General features: G+C 43.2%; 1 protein-coding gene across 1 annotated transcript in view; it reads left to right on the top strand.

The window, feature by feature from the left end:
- The window catches only part of ADPRHL1 (ADP-ribosylhydrolase like 1), a 33,488-nt gene extending 18,117 nt beyond the window's left edge, over positions 1 to 15,371 (top strand). Inside the window, exons 4-7 of the mRNA XM_074990803.1 lie at positions 1,693 to 1,833; positions 7,932 to 8,059; positions 12,777 to 12,909; positions 14,467 to 15,371. Of these exons, the coding sequence (XP_074846904.1) occupies positions 1,693 to 1,833; positions 7,932 to 8,059; positions 12,777 to 12,909; positions 14,467 to 14,624 (560 nt within the window). The 3' untranslated portion in view covers positions 14,625 to 15,371. The remainder of the gene's footprint in view (positions 1 to 1,692; positions 1,834 to 7,931; positions 8,060 to 12,776; positions 12,910 to 14,466) is intronic.
- Positions 15,372 to 16,935: the final 1,564 nt, after the last annotated feature.

The raw sequence follows: 16,935 nt of genomic DNA, 5'->3' as shown, positions 1-16,935 counted from the left end.
AGGGAGGCTGCAAAGAGGCTGGAGAGAGGCTGTTCACAGTGGTCACGGATGGCAGAACATGGAACAATGGTCTCAAGTTGCAGTTGGAAAGGTCCAGGTTGAACATTAGGAAAACTTTTTCTCTAGGAGGGTGGTAAAGCACTGGAATGGTCTACCCAGGGAAGTAGTGGAGTCTCCATCCCTGGAGGTGTTAGAGTCTCAGCTCGACAAAGCCCTGGCGGGGCTGATCTGATGGGTTTGGTGCTGCTTAGAGCAGGGGGCTGGACTCAATGACTTTTCTAGGTCTCTTCCAGCTCTATGGTTCTGTGATTCTATGATTCTATGAAAAAACCCCACATACTGAACTGCAGCATGGATCAGGTGTAAACATTTTATTTGGAGATGCAACTTCATAAATTCCTTTGCTTTTTACTCTTGACGATTTCTTTAAGGACAGAATTAGTCTGTCAACAAAGTTTTTTCCTATAGCTGTTTTTGCACTTAATAAATCTAGTGACACCAACAAAATGCTAAGGTTACAAATCACACGAGGGCTTAACCATTGTGCTCCTAACGTCATACAATTGGTTGCATTTTGTACTGTTTTATTTGGGTGTTGATGACGTCTTTAACACCCAGTCCCCACCTGTGCGTGGCTTGCTTCTCATTGCTCCTTTGTTCTTTGATAATGCTCACAAGAAAAGTCGTTCTGTGGGGAGAAGCAGTATTATGGCATAGTCTGACGCCTTTAGGCGTTAAAGATTGAATGGCCGAAATGCTGGGGACATTCCTGGAAGGATTAAGGCCCTAATCCAGCAAACACTTAAAACAGTTCTTAACATTAAACCCGTGAGCAGTACTATTGACTCATACACTTGAAGTTAAGCACATGCTCTTGTGGAACTTCAGCATCTACAATTACCAGACTGCCTTTTTAGCCTTATTTGAAAGTTTGTACTGGGCATTTTACTGAGTGTAAGAATAGCTGAAAAATGTCACAAGTAGCTGTAGGAAACAAGCAAGTTATGTTCTGATGCAGCCAACATTGTGAGTGTTTCTTAGAGGAAAATATTGTCTGTAATGTGGTGAAATTCTGTAACCTGCATCCTGGATATATACACCCTGGACAACTTGCACAGCTTCCTGTGGAAGGCAGGGCAATCCCAAAACAAAACAGGAAGAAACCTAAGTAAAGATCACAGTAGTGTGCGTAATGTCTGTGGAGGAATGACTTAGTTACGCAGAGTAAAATGAACAAGAAACTGTATTATATCTAAAATCCTAACCAGTTTGCAAGCTGAATGACTTTGCAAACAAAGTGACTTAGAGTATAACTGAATTACTTGGTCCATGTCAGTTGTTCCAGGTGACTTGAGTTAAAAGACTTTAAGTATCATATGAACATATGATATTTATTTTGCATGTTTGCATTACATTCTGTCATGTTATACCACTGAGAACAGAAGCTCCCTCATATGTGAAATAAGTCGTCATCCAGCGAGCGGCATGCATTAGGCAAGAGTCCTGACATAGCAAGTGTCAGCTTGTTAAACAGAAAGACATAGGTCAAATGGATTTGTTAGGCTGTCCTAGAGATATGACGCAGCGAGTAGTGATTTACTGAGGCTATGCCAAAGATGTCTTTAGCATTATTATTACAGTAGAAATCTAGATTCCATGTTGCTAATTATTAATATTATGTGTTAATTTTAGGCTTTTTAGGGTCCTTTTGTACAGCTCTATTTGCGTCATATGCGATACAAGGAAAACCACTTGCGCAGTGGGGAAGGGAAATGATGAAGGTGGTCCCAATGGCTGAAGAATATTGCAAAAAGACCATTCGACACATGGCAGGTAACACTCATGAACTAACATTACTTTTAAAGAACACCGTTCGAGAGGAGTTGTTATAGAAAGATTCTGAGAATAGGATGAATGCACAAGGTCACCAGTGAGGAATTATATAGCAGATACAGCCGAACGAGAACCTGCTGCAGAAGGTTATACAATGGAAGATACAGCTATTAGGGCATATTTGCAGAATGAACGATGAATGAAAAATCAAGACCCTGGTATTTGGCATAATGGACGGTTCGAATAGGAGAGGCAGACCCCACAGAGAATGGGTAGATGATGTGGTAGATTGGTGCGGAGCTAGAAACTAAGCCACTCCGCACTGGACAGGGAAAGATGGAAGGAAATAGAGAGAGAGGCATCAGACACCAACGGGCACTGAACCCACGGTTGTTGATGATGATGAGAAAGACAGTCATTCAAGTTCATTGCTCAATCCCACCACTTTTATTAGTTCCCGCCATCTCCTGTTCTCACATGTTGCCTTTCCATATTGTTGGCTCATCAGACTGCAAGCTCTTCAGGGAAGAGATCTTATTTTCCTACTAGTTGCAAGTTATCTCACTGATTGAAGGCACTATGTAAACAGACCAAACGATCATTATAACGCTACACTGCACAGGTTTATTTTGTACAGTGTCGGAAGGCCTGCTGACAATGGGAGGCAAAGAGGACACTTGCTCTGGGACCTGGCATTCAAAAGGGCATGGAGCTCCTGGGCACCGGGTGCTGCTCCTGCAGTAATGGTAACAGCCAGAGCCCTGGGCCCCTTTAAATTGCCACCAGAGTGCCGTGCCCTACTCTCAGCATGGCTCTCAGGATTGGGGGTGAGGGGGTACAGCATGCTGGTGTGGGCAGTGGTGAGAGCTGGCTGCTCTAGCTCCTCCCCTTCTGCCTGAGGCTTCACCCCTTGAAGGGCATGGAGCCGCCCTGCCACCCCCCCACCCTCACACCCCTTTGTCTGGGCATCAGAAGCTGTTCACCTCCCTGAAGTCAGCAAGTCATTTGCAAAACATGTATGCTAAGATCTAGGCAGTTTCAGCTGCCTTCCATCTAATGGTACAGTAGAAGAGAGCCAAGTGATCAATGCAAATTTTTCCACCACAAATTCAATAGGTTCTCCTCATTTTGCCAGTGGAAGCAACTAAATCAGCTGAAGATGCAGATGGCTAGAATACAGTTAATTCATTCTTTGTCTGTTTGTCTGAACAGCAAAAGTTCCATGCAAACATATGGGATGTGTTCTATTGTATTCATTGTTCAAAAGGGTTGTGTGAAACAGGACTTCTGAGACAGAAACTGTTAATGCATCTTTTACGTAACAGGTTTTTACTGCCTGTTTGCCCAGGATCACTGTACTGCACAGGTTGAACCTCTCTAGTCTAACACCCTCTCGCCCAGCAACATCCATCCTCCAGGATGAAGTTGGTTAGTTGGATGACCACTTACCATGGGCGTGGCCAAGTTTTCTGGGCATGGTCCCATAAAGTTTGTTTAGAGTCACCAGTCCTGGCTCAGAGTGTTCTGTACTGATATTTAGCTGTAATCTATCCCTAAATGTTTTCTAAGAGCCCAGTAAGCAGTGGAAGTGTTGGTAACGCTGCTAACAAATGAGTTAGTCAAATTCTCTTGTTTGGCACCAGACAGAGACCGAGGGTGCTGGACTAGACATGCTCAACTTGTAGTATTATTGTCCTAATGTGAACGAATGGATATAGGATTTTGTCAACATGAGGACACTGAGGAAAGTTAACCATAAATAGCTAAGGGATTTTAAGGAAATTAATTAAGCCACATTATATTCTTGTGTAAATGCTCTCCTTTAGAATTAAGATGGCCTTAATTTGATGTAACATAATTCACTTCCAAAGCCACTTTGATGTGTCTCCAAAAATGTTACTTATAGAATGTTTTTTCCATATGCCCTAAAAGACTATACAACATGGATAGCCCAATGACAGACGACACATAAATCCTTACTTGAACTATCCAACAGCTAAGATTTATTTGGGAGATAAATTTGCAACTCAGAAGACTGTGCACAAGCAAGATGCATTTCTAGAACATACTAAATTCTTTTACTGGAGCCTCTCCTGCCCTAGGTTCGTTCTGGGTATTTTTTTCAGAGACAAAGCCTCAGAGTAGCAGGTGCAGGATTAGGAGATAGAAGTCTCTCTTTGTCTGTATGGAAGGGTTCTGTCACTCCACCGGAGTAAACCCACCACAGATGTGTAAAGATATGCGGGACTCCTGAAGAATGCACTGTATAATAATGGCATTGTAGCGCTTGGGTCTATTTTGGAAAGAGGAAAAAATCTGACACCTCAGGCTTGAGTCCCTTGAATACTGAGATACACTGAAGAGCATTTCTGCTGAACAGAACCCTACATTTTTACCAAACCATTTCTCAGAAGTTTTTCTCTTTGTTTCCATGACAAAGATGAGACCCATTTAAGCACTAAAGACCTATTTCACTTACTGTCATGTGTCATCCACTGACACCAATATGAGTACTGCTGTAGCACAAGTAAGTACTTGATACCACCAAGAGTTGAAACATTGGGCCCAAAGACAGGAAGGACGGGTTTTGTGGGTCAGGCACATGACTAGGATGTCTGGGTTTAATTTCTGGCTTTGCTGCAGATTTTCCGTTAGGCTGGAAAATCACTTAATTTCTTTGTTCTTCACCTCCTCCACCTACAGGGGACAATAATAGGTCCCTACCTTACAGCAGTGTTGTGGGAAAATACTCATTTATTTTTCTGAGGCACCAGGGTGCCTATAGAAAAGCAGATATTTACACCTATCCTTCAATTGACGAATGTTATTCATTTGATGAAACCTGCTCGTAAGGTGAAAATTTGTAAATCAAAAATGGAGCTGCCAGCAGAGCACTGGCTGTTCTGTGGATGCTCGGACAAAGGCTGGTTCTTCATGGTAGTGAAAATAGTGTTCATAAATTGAAAAATGGGTATAAACTGACATGGTTCATTGTAGCAAAAATTAGTAAAAGTTCGTAAATTGAAGGATAAGTGTACACACTTTTAAAACATCGCTAGGCCTTTTGAGTTTTTAAGCCAGTTTTAACAACCACCTGAAGATCAAATCGGTTGTGTGTGGTGGTGAATTTAAACCAAGTCTACTTTTCTCTTAAAATACTATCATGTTTTTTTAACGGCTAGGTAGACATTTTCACTCTGTCTTTTCAAACAAAAGAACATCCATACTGGGTCAGACCATAGGTCCATCAAGCCCAGTATCCTGTCTGCCGACGGTGGCGAATGCCAGGTGCCCCAGAGGGAATGAACAGAACAGGGAATCATCAAGTGATCAATTCCCTGTTGCCCATTTCCATCGTCTTGCAAACAGAGGCGAGGGACACCCTCCATGCCCAGTCCTGGCTAATAGCCATTGATGGACCTATCCCCCATGAATTTATCTAGTTCTTTTTTAAACTCTACTGTAGCCCTCGTCTTCACAACATTAACACAGATTTAAGATACTAATCAACTGCTTCCTGGGCTTCCCATAACAAAATAAAAGTGTCTAGTGGTGTGATCAACAGGCTACTGCTGGTGGTGTTAAGGGTGGCCCATGTCAGCAAATGTCAACTGGAGCCTCTCATTGCTATGCTCCTTCATGTCCTGCACCTGCACAGAATCCTGCCCTTTGCAGCAAGTCTAGGTCCTGGCGTGGTTCCAAGGGAAATCCATGAGGGCAGGGGATGGACTCCCTGGAGCCACCAACTGCGGCAGCATGAGGAGTGCTGTAGTCTTCACTCCCATCATACCTTCACCCTCTACGAATTTGTTTATTAATGGAGAAGAGAGATTTAGCTGACAGTAAGCAAGAGAAAAGGGGGGCAGTGTGACTGGAAACCCAACCAAACCAAACATACTTACTAGGCACTGAAACTACATTTTAGCTGATAATAATCTTTGCCTTCAGTTTTCTCACTTCAATCTGGTTACCAGCATTTCTAGCTCTTCAGAGCAGAGGATCCCACTTTCACAAATCCTAGGGTGCTGGGCTCTTTGTTCCCACAGTGACAGATGGGTAGACTTCCTTTTTGTGCTCCTTTTATATTCTCCAAAGCACATTGTCTCGATCTCAAGAGCCAGGAAAATTTCCTAGGGACGCAGGCTTTGTCTCCCAGTGTGCTCAGCTGGTTGTTTTCTGGTTGTTGATTGGATGGCTTTTTTACCTTACACGTAAATATGCTTTCATTGTCCTCTGGCTTACAAAGCTTGATCCAGACATGCAAATCCACATTCCATTGTCTAAGGCTTATCAACTGCCTCCATAACATATTTTAGGAACGTATTTCCAGAGCATGTACTTAAGTTTCTTACACACTGTCTGTACATACATCACAGCACATCATCAGTTTTTAGAGAGTACCTGACTTGGTACAGTAATATCATAAACTGGTTGAACCTCTCTAGTCAGGCACTTTCTCATCTGGCAACATCCATGGTCCAGCTTGATTTTAATTAGCTGGATGACCACTTATCATGGGTGAGGCCAAGTTTTCCATTTGTTTATAACCACCACTTCTGGTTCTCAGTGTTCTGTGCTGTTCGTTAGATCTAATTTATCCCTAAATGTCTTTTAAGGGCCCAGTAAGCCGTGAACTTGTTGGTAATCTGCAAGGCAATATTGACCTCTGGTGATTCAGCAAATTCTCTTGATTGGCACTGGTCAGGTCCCAAGGGTGCCAGACTAGAGAGATTCAACCCATGCAATCACTGGATTAATTTAGGATTCCAGTCCTCTGTTCTCCCACTGGGAAATCTATACCGTGATTATCACCATGGTTGAAAAGGAAGGTATTAGAAAATAGAAGTTAGACTTAGCTGGTATTTAATTTGGAGCAGCAGAGATGCTGAATATAGCTGCAATAATATTCCTGTAGTTTCCAATGTCTTATTTAATAGCCTTCTCCATCTCACTGCTTTTTGAGTTCTTAACCCTAGTTGGATTTGCCTGCTATGCCTTTTTTTAATCTTTCCTCTATTGGTTTCAATCCTGTGAATAAACATGCATGTGTTTGACTTTGCACATGAGTACACCATTGCCTTTGATGAGGCTGAAATGAATGTTTATGTGTTTTAGTGAACAGCTTTGGCTTTGAGCACTTGCCTAAAAGGTAAGCAGATACTTAAGTACTTTGCTGAATCAAGAACATCAGTCGACCCAGTGAATATAATGGGACAACTCAAATGCATAAAGTTAAGTGTATGTGATTTTAGGAATCAGTTTTTTTTCACTGAATGGAGAAAAAAGTAGGTGAAGTATAAAGAAGGCCTAAAGGGTGTTCTCTTGGTATGTTTTTCTGTTGGAAGTTATTGTCTCCCCAGTTTTTCCTGGAAGAGTCTATGGGTGTCTAAAAAATTAGTTGGTTCAGGACAATAGAGAAATCATACATATAACATTGGAATAGTTGAGGTGGAAAGTGATTTATATTAAGACTCTGTAAAACATTTTGTATTTTATTTGGTCTTCAAAACCTGGTTAACGCAAACAACTTGGAGGAAAGTTCTCTAGTCCACATCTCTGAGTCTTCCAGTCTTCATCTTTATAATTTAAAGAAGCACACACCCGAGCTGTCATGTTTTTAAAAACCTCTACCAAATAAAAATAAATTTTTTAAATATTCATGATTTGCTATGAAGGAATACCAACAAACAAAGGCATAGACTAATTTTTCCCTCCTGCAGTTCACATTTGTCCTTTTTCTTTATAGCATTTCAGAAGAAGATTGCACTGGCTCAATCTCATAACATGCCATATTTCCAGTTTGTTGCATGTTTTAAGATAATTCTACAGATCTTGCAATTTTTAATTTTCTTTCCTTTCATGTTCACTTTTCCTGCCTTCCTGCACCTTTTCCATTGATAAAATCAAATGGAACATTCAGTTTAATCCTATTGCTAAAGACATGCTTCTGTGTGTATGAATTATTAACGTTAAATTCCTGAAGTATACAAGGTTTTGCTGGGAGAACCCTGTTTTGTTCTTTCTTTAAAAGCAATTTAAGTGCACCTGAAAGTCTTGTCAAGGTGAAATATTACAGCATTAGTTTGTTTTGCATTCAGAATATCAGGAGCACTGGTTTTACTTTGAAGCCAAATGGCAGTTTTATTTGGAAGAGAGAGAAATCACTGAAGAAAAGCAGAATAAACCCGTCTTTCCTGATAATTATGATGCTGAGGAGAGAGAAAAGGTAAAAATCTGCAAATATAACTTGAAGAAGAGCTCAGAAAAGCTCATTGCTAATGGACACATTTCCAGAGAGCCAATCCCAGACAGTTGTTAAATGTCTTTGCTGCCTGACAGTGCAGAGGTTCTTCTGAAAAGGTTTTTTTTGTTTATTTACTAACAAGAAAAATTATTCCGTCTTATTTAACACATGAGTTAATATAATGACAATATAATATAGCGTGAATATAACGATTCAACGGGTTATCGTTGAATCAGGAATAAGGTTCTAAGCGACAGTTGTAGAATGGGACTGCAGCAGGGTATACTGGCACTTTAAATAAAAGAAGACCTGAAAGGAAAGGAGAACAAAGTAGTCAGAACTTTGCTCCCCCCAACCCCAACATGATTTCTCTTTTCTTTAAAAGGCCAGTACACCCCAACATGGAGACGTACCACAATCAGGGAAATCAGGTGGGCTAGATGTTTAAACATCTAGAGCATGGATTCCCAAACTGGGGAGTGTGCCCCCCAGGGTGGGTGTGAAGAAATTGCAGGGAGGGTGCGAGATGAGCCACCCCCACCCATCATTCCCACCACCCCAAGAAAGAGCCGGCCTTTGCTTCCAGCTCGCAGCCCCCGCCATTTTACGTGGGTGACCCGGCACAGCTGCTATAAAAAGCAGGCAGCTGATGAAGGCCCATGTGGAACTGGCTGCCTTCTGCAAAGGGGAAAGAGTGTGGGTTGAGCAGGGAGGAGGATGGAGTTAGATGGGGGACTGGGGGTGCCTGGCTCGGGTGAGGGGGATGGAGATGGGGTAAGAGTGGGGGGTTGGTGGTGCCTGGCTTTATGGGAAGGGAAGGGCTTGGACGGGCACCTTGTGGGACTCGCAGGGCTTGGGTGGCTGGCCACAGTATCGCAGGGCTCAGATGGCTTGGGCTGGCATCTGGCTGCCACAGTGTGGGGCTCAGGCGGCTGACCCTGGCAGCATGGGGCTCAGGTGGCTCAGGCTGGCAGGCAGGCGGCTGGCCCCAACACCATGGGGTTTGGGCTGGTGGGTGGGCAGCTAGTTCTGGCAGCAGAGGGGCTTGGGCTGTCTGGCAGGCAGGCAGCTGGCCCCAGAAATGTGGGGCTCAGGTGGCTTGGGATGGTGGGCAGGCAGCTGGCCCTGGCAGCAAGGGGCTTGGGCGGGCGGTTTGGGAGGCTGGCCCATGGCTGCAGCAGGCGGCTGATGGGTGGATGGCTCGTCTTGGAAGCACAGGGCTTGGGCGTCCAGGTAACTGGCTGGCCCCAGCAGTGTTGGAGTCGGGTGGGCAGCTCTGGCAGCACAGGTCTCAGGTGAGCAGGCAGCTGATGTGGGCACCCACAAGGGGCCAAGAAAAACTGCTGGTGCTTATTTTTAATTTTAAACAACATATTTATATCAAGCTTTTGTGTTTATTTTAAATTACGAATTTAATTTTGTTAAAAGAGGGTTTGGATGATGGTAAAGAAGAGGCAGGGGGGGTCTGAGGGTTTCTTAAAAATCAAAAGGGGGGCGTGATGCTGAAAAGTTTGGGAACCGCTGATCTAGGGAAAGATGAAATTGAGTTGACCTCCGCTGAGATCCCTAAAGGTGACCAATTCTCATAGAAACTTCCAGGGGACTTGGGCACTTAAATCTCTCAAGGCTCATTGAAAATCACTATCCTAGACCATTCCTGAGGAGTACCAAACTGACCCCTAAAAACTGGTTTTGTCCAGTCTCTTTTTAAGTATCTCAGGAGATGGTGTTTCACTGCTGGCCAGGGTACTTTATTGTCTAGTCTGCTTTGTTTTTGTTCTTGACCCACACTAAATAAATTCATCTTCTCCCTTGGTGTTCATGGCTTTCCACTATTTGAAGATTGTTCTCACATTTCCAACTTACTTAGTAGCCTGGCAGTTAAGATGCAGATCTTTTCCACTTGCCCTGTATCAGTTCTCCCAGTCCCTTAGAGCATGGTCCTGTTCTAAAAAGTGACTATCTGAACTTTTAGGTGCTCTTATAAATGGTGGAAGGCACCAATAGCGATAACAAAATACCAGTAATAGATAGGGAGACAGTACCTGCTCACTTAACAGCTCTTCTCCCTGTGTGTATTGAGTCTTATACTCTTACTTTAGTGAAAATAGGTTATTACTATTTTTTGCTCCTATGAGTGTCAATACAACTTCTATATGAGAGGTTGAGCTGAATAACATCATTCTGCATTCATTATGAACAGAATAGCTGACTAACTTCCAGTTACAAGGACCAAATTCTGCACACTAATGTGACCACTTCGGCACTCAGAGCTTTTGTTGTTGATGATCCACAATAAGGAAAGACCCTTGCTGGGCTTGTAGCACCTTGGCTGCCTGCAGGACTGACAGTTGGAAAATACAACTTTTTGTTTGTAAATTGAACACATTTACTCTGTGGTCCAGGAGGGGGAAATACATGAGACCCCACTGCACCACTTTCACAGTCTCTTTTCAAAGCAGACCTGCAGTTTGATCCTTTTCAAATCTCTTCCCTGCATTCCTGTCAGTTGGTCAGTAGTACATGGAACTCCTTCTATAGTGCTACAATAAAGAGAACTAGCCAGGGCTAAATTTTCAAACGGACCTCTAAAATCATGCATGCATCTGTCAGTCCATGCAAAGCACCCATTTGCGCATGCCCGCAAAATTGCAAATGCTTTGGATATTAGGCAACACGGCCAGATTTTATTTATTGGAAAGTATTTGCAAAGAACATTTTTTATTTATAAAAATAAATACACTTCAGATTAATAAGGAATATTTATATAATGGGCTGCCACTTCTATAGGCCCAGAAATTTGGTGAGAATGAGAGATCAGTTATCCCTGCCTGACTGCATGCGACAAAAAGGAGGCAGTGGGCACAGTTGGAACAAATCATCTTGCAGGAAATATGAGTTTGACTTAGGGTGACCAGATGTTGCGATTTTATAGAGATGGTCCTAGTATTCTGGGCTTTGTCTTATATAGGCAGCTATTATCTCCCATCATCTGCCCTGATCTTTCACACTTGCCATCTGGTCACCCTAGTTTCACTCTTCAGCTCTGTGTTAAATAAATTGCACCAATAGAAACTGCAGTGCACTCTAAGGCTTGATTCTGCAATCATAGCTCTCAAGCTATCAAGGCACAAATATGAGATGCTATGGGTGACAAAGTATGGACAGAAAAGTGTCCATGCAAGAAGCTTAAAATGCTGGGATTTCATTCCTTAGTATTAATAACATTCTATATCTTCAGTTTTAAGTTCCTTTATTTCTGAGATACACCATTTGCAAAAAAGCTAGAAGCCACCCCATCTGGAGGTATCATGAGGACTAAAATGAGTGACATCCCTCAAAGTAAAGGATACCGTCTGCAGCCCTGATCCAGAATAGCACTGATGCAAGTAATCCCACTGGGCCTTTATGTGTAAATCAGTGCTACATCATATGACTATGGGCTGTAGAACTAAGACAAAGTATTTTTGTGTAAGATGACAGTATAAGCAGCTGGGCACTGCCACTGGTTTGTAAGCTTAAATGTAACGAGAAATTGATGATGCAGTCTAGCCTGAGGCCCACAGGGGTGAGTGCAGCATACAGGTATATAATACCTAAGTGAAAGTTATATTCATAGCATGACAACACTGAAGTAAGATAAAATATATACTGTTCCCAATGGAAGGCTGCAAGGTAACATTACTTTCTTTCTTAGAATTTCTTTATTTCTTGGAACACACAAGAAATCCAAAACAGAGAGAAATAAAACAGGCTGTTCCCTGAATGGAGAAGTACAGCTTGTCTCCCCTGACCCTAGCTAGCTGTCTGCAGACTGACTGCTGAATGCTGCCATGCTTCACTACAGATCTGGCAAGTGTCCATCTAGGTCTAGGGACAGACAGATAAATACATGCACTCTTCTTAAAGTGGTAGCGGGCAGTTACAACAGGCCTCTGTACGCCATAAAGGGACTAGACTGAAACACAAGGAAAAAGCTGCATGTTTCATAGAAGTCCAGGGCCAAATTCCACCGTGGGTCGGTGAGGTACAACTCAAGTTGCTATATTGTGCTTTCTACATTAATGTGGAGGTGGGGAATCAGGCTTGTACGCCAATTTTTAAACCAAATGATGCTTTTGGCATCAGTATAACAGATGCACTTTGGATGTGGTTTGGAAATTGGGGCAGTTAAAAGGTTAAAATCTGGATGCACCTGTTCAAGGGCCTGTTCGATGGGCCACTGCATAATACCCAGGGAATTTTGCTGCTGAGCTGTATTCTGCCCCTTGTATTTGAGGATCATTTTCAGGGTTGTTGTGCTGAGCAGTCTTTGGGTGTGGGGAAGACCTGACAGGTTAAGGTCAGAAAGAAGGATTTGAAATACAATATTTACAAATTGAACAAATGTGAAAGAGAAAGTGCCACTTCTGAGGGGATTATTCAGCAGAGGAACCAAGGAGTTTGACAGCAGATGAAGGCTTTGAAAAAAATATCAGCTAAAATTAATATTCCAGTTGCATTTTTAAATGGTTAGATCAGCGGTGCCCTTCCATGGCTCCATATAAAGCACCACAAATGATATGAGCCTCCCTGGGATGCAGACCCTTATCCACCATCTGGAGGTAACAGGGTCGCACAGTATATCACCCTGCATGCAGGAGGTGGTGAACACCTTGTGACCCAAACCTTGTGACCCAAACAACAGCTATTCCTTTAGACTTACAGGAGATGGAGTTCTGAAGGCCGGGGTGGAAGAAGAGGCCATGACGCTCCGATGATTGCATACGATGCTCTGCTAGGGTGTGGTGGTGACTGGACAGAACTTTGCAACCGAGCAATGTTCCACAGGGGTGAGTAATCCTCTGGTTCCTACAGAATATCAAGTGTTTGCCTCCCCTAAAGCTTAGCTGGTCGTTGTGGCAGGAGATGCTGCCTTTAATCTCAGTCCTGTTGAAACAGACATCTCAGCAGATCTCGAGGTAGGGTTCACTTCACCCACCACTTATATACAGCCACTTCTGTCTGGGACGGCTGCTGTAGAACCGCATGCAGAAAAACAACGTAAGCATAGGTGAAACATGGGGGTACAGACGGGGCCACATGCACCCCCTCCCCCTGTGTTGCCTGCTCCAGCACTCACTGTGAGTGCTGTACCACTTCCAGTGAGCACGGGGGCAGTCCCACCTCTTCCCTGCAGTGGCATGGCCCAAAAGCGCTACTCCTAGGCCATGCTGCTCTGGGGGAGGGGAAACTCCCCCCCCCCCCGCCCACCCACCAGGAGTGTCACAGCATTTCTGCAGGAAGAGGGGCAGAGCAGGGGCAGGGAGAGGAGTGGAACAGGAAGGGAGGGCCCTGGGTGGGGAGTGGGCGGGGTGGGAACACTTGGACATTACGCCCACTAGAATCCACGCCCTGGTCGCCCCTGAACATTCTGTTCCAAGAGGGAGGCAGGGGGTGGGGGAAAGAAAAGGAAAACCGTGTGCAATTAAAACTGCAGGGAGTGTTCAGGCAGAGAGAATGTGGTTACCTGAGCTGGAGTTTGTCCGGGGCCCCAGTTTAACACCCTTACTGTTATGAATAAGATCACGTGCTCTTTAACACACACCAGTGGTTAACAGCTTTGTGTGGCAGCTCAGGCCAAAGACAGTTCCTTTAACATCACTGTGCCCTTCCCTCCCCACATCCACCCCCCGCTGTGGGCACTGAATCACCAGCACCACAGAACGCACAACCTGCGCATTCTATGGAGACTCCATGACTAAGGTGCTGACCTAGCCAATCCCTGCGTAGCTTTGTGAAACTTAACGGGGCTCTCGACACAAGATGTTATGGATAGGTACATGAAGCCGTGACATGATTTTAAACCATTACAATGTTAAATACATTCTCTGCCTTCAAGCTTTTGTAATCTAATGGTACCACCTGCAGCTACTCTTCTTTTCTAGTCATGGGTTAACCAGAATGGTTAGTTGCGTGCTGAGGGGCACTTAAGGGAAAGGGTATGTTTTGTTGCAGTAGCTTCTTGCCCAAAGGAAAAGAGCCGTTAATCTCAGAAGGCAAAGAGACACAGGAGTGACAGGGTGCACTGTGGCCTGCCTGTTTCTGTGACCTTTCTTGGAGCTGTCTACTGACCAGCCCTGCAGGTCTGGGGAAGAGCTCTTCCTTCTCAGATGCAGCCTTATGCAAAGCAAACACTTAGTGCTGGTGAGGGATGGAGGTTGAAATTCTAACTGATTGGTGAATTCTTAAGAGCTACTGTTCTGAGATCGTTTTTGCCACACCCCGTATAAATAAACATCTGTGTGGTAGTGGTTTGAAGCACCCTTGTCTGTGTAATGGTACAGCTGCAAAGGAGGGTGTTGTTTTCACTACAACATAACTGCACACAATTATGTTTAATTTTACAGGTGAGAGCGCAGCCACTGGATCTATTGCTGGCTGCTTGTATGGATTGCTTTACGGCCTTAACAAGGTGCCCAAAGGCTTGTACCAGGATCTTGAACACAGGGAGAGGCTAGAATACTTGGGCGAGACTCTTTACCGACGATCCACGGAGGAAAAGTAAAGCAGTTTCTCCATTTTTCTATTTCTATAAAGACTGTGTCAAACACTGTGGATAACTAATTCTAATAATGCTACTCTAGGCTAGTGAGGTTTAGTTCTCAGAAGCTACGTGGAATGTGTATAAGTGCAGCTAACTGAGTCATTCAGAAGTAGCTGGATACAGTAGATGTTCAGTTTTTCACAGATGCAGGGATTTTTTGAGTATCAAACTTGCTCTTAAAGTACAACGCAGGTCAGTCAGGTTATTTTAAGTGAAAATAGATGATACCCTCTGATTAAATTCTGTCTCCCTTACTAATGCTGCCCCTAAAAAGCTAGTATCAGTAGTCTCTTGTTCACATTTGTAATTAATTTTCAAAACTAATGCTTTTCTGCTGCACATCCCTTTTATAAGGATGTTCCATTCGCTGTAGATGTTACATTTTTGACTGTTCAGCCACCTCCTTCTTTCTTCCTCCTCACATCTAACATCTCTGTGATACTTGCACATCTCACAGTTCATTCATTAATGCAATGTTAACCTATTATCAGTACTACGGTGGATATATATTTTTACGTGGGAAGCTTCCAGGAAGGAAAGGCCACCACTAACAACACACCCAGGGTACAAGAAGGCATCACTGTGTTTAATATTTCTGCATTATTATGGGTTTTTTCCACTGTAGATGCTTCAAAACTCTTTTAAAAACTCAACTGGCTGAAATATTTGTAAATAAATTCATCTTATGCTCTTCATAAGCATCATTGCTTCATTTTTAGATCATGCTTCTCCGTTGTTGTATCAGTACCAGAATTTTTGGCTGAGGTCATCAAAGTGCTATAGTAGGTCACTAACCGGGCTAAGATGGGTTTCATGTGACAGAGATTTCTCTCACAAAGAGGCCTGGAGTGAAAACAGTTACTTTTGCTTTTAAAACAGAGAACCAACTAACTGTATGGCTAACTTAAAAGTTAGTGTCTGAGCTGAATAACACAGTGGAACTGAGTGAACCATAGTGTATTTTGTAATACTGGCATAAATAAGAAATAACTTCCATTAGTGGAATTATACCAGTGTTAATTCAGGAGTAACTGAGAGCAGAATTTAGAACGCATCTACACTAGCCCCCTCCTTTTGTAAGGGGCATGGTAATGAGGGAGTTCTGCAGATGCTAATGAGGCTCTGCCATGAATATGCAGTGCCTCATTAGTGTAATGGCAGCTGCGCATGATTCGAAAGTGCCACTTTTGAAACGCACATCGCTCATGTAGACAGGGGCCTTTCGAAAGGCCCTCCCCCCATCCACATGGGCGGCATGCATTTTGAAAGCGGCACTTTTGAATCGTGTGCGGCCGCTATAATGCAAATGAGGTTCTGCATATTCAAGGCAGAGCCTGAGCCCTGCGAAAATTTAGCAAAGTGATTCTTAAACTGTGGTCCACAGAGAACATTCTAGTGAATCACAGAGAGCTGACTGGTCGTGTGGTCCTGTTTTCGCCTGTCTCTTTCTACCCACTGATGTGCATTTAAAAAGGCAACTAAAATACATACATTCTTTTCCATATAAACAATCGGTGCAATTGCCATTGGGATGTTATGTGCTAGAAAGTGGGGCAGGTGATCCATGTCTTTGTCATTAGGAGGGGAGATGGTCCACGTACCAATATCTTTATTAAAATATATGCTATACTGTGAATAACATTAAGAGCTCTTCCTTTAGCATGGTCTCTCCTTGCACCTTTCCTACATGCTGCTTTCTCATATTGAGCATAAGTTAATGTTTCGACAAAGAAGAATATTTATTTGTAACTTATGACTATACATAAGAAAACATCAAGACTTTCTGAAAATGTTCCTCTGGTTCACAATGCCTCTAGCATTCCCTTTATAAAAACTGTAGTAGTTAAGAGGAGAGAAGAATGTATCCTGAATAAGGTAGGTTTTTCTCTTGTAACTTGTCCTTTACCTAGGAAAAATCTCCAGCAAGAAAGAAATAGTCATTCCATAAAGACAGCATCCCTCATCATTAGACTTTGGAAGAATGAACGAACATATTGTTGCAATATTAAAGTTAGCAATTGTCAATATTATTCTTCTAGAATTTATCAACGCTATCCCATTGCTGTGCTTCCCTCTCATTCGCAAGGAAAAAGGCCCAGACTTAATTTTCGAGGCAGAAGGAGAGTTCACACAAACAGAAGCTCCAGCATAGGCAAATTGTTTCCATAGGAGAAAATAAACCATTGGCTACCCCTTTATTAAAGCTCTAACAGGCTTTAAACATCAGCATAAATAAGAGCAACTTCTACCACAAAGGCACACCATTGTTGCT

The sequence above is a fragment of the Carettochelys insculpta genome, chromosome 1, assembly GCF_033958435.1.
Source record: "Carettochelys insculpta isolate YL-2023 chromosome 1, ASM3395843v1, whole genome shotgun sequence".
Classification (NCBI taxonomy): domain Eukaryota; kingdom Metazoa; phylum Chordata; order Testudines; family Carettochelyidae; genus Carettochelys; species Carettochelys insculpta.
This window is presented reverse-complemented; position numbering and strand designations above follow the sequence as displayed.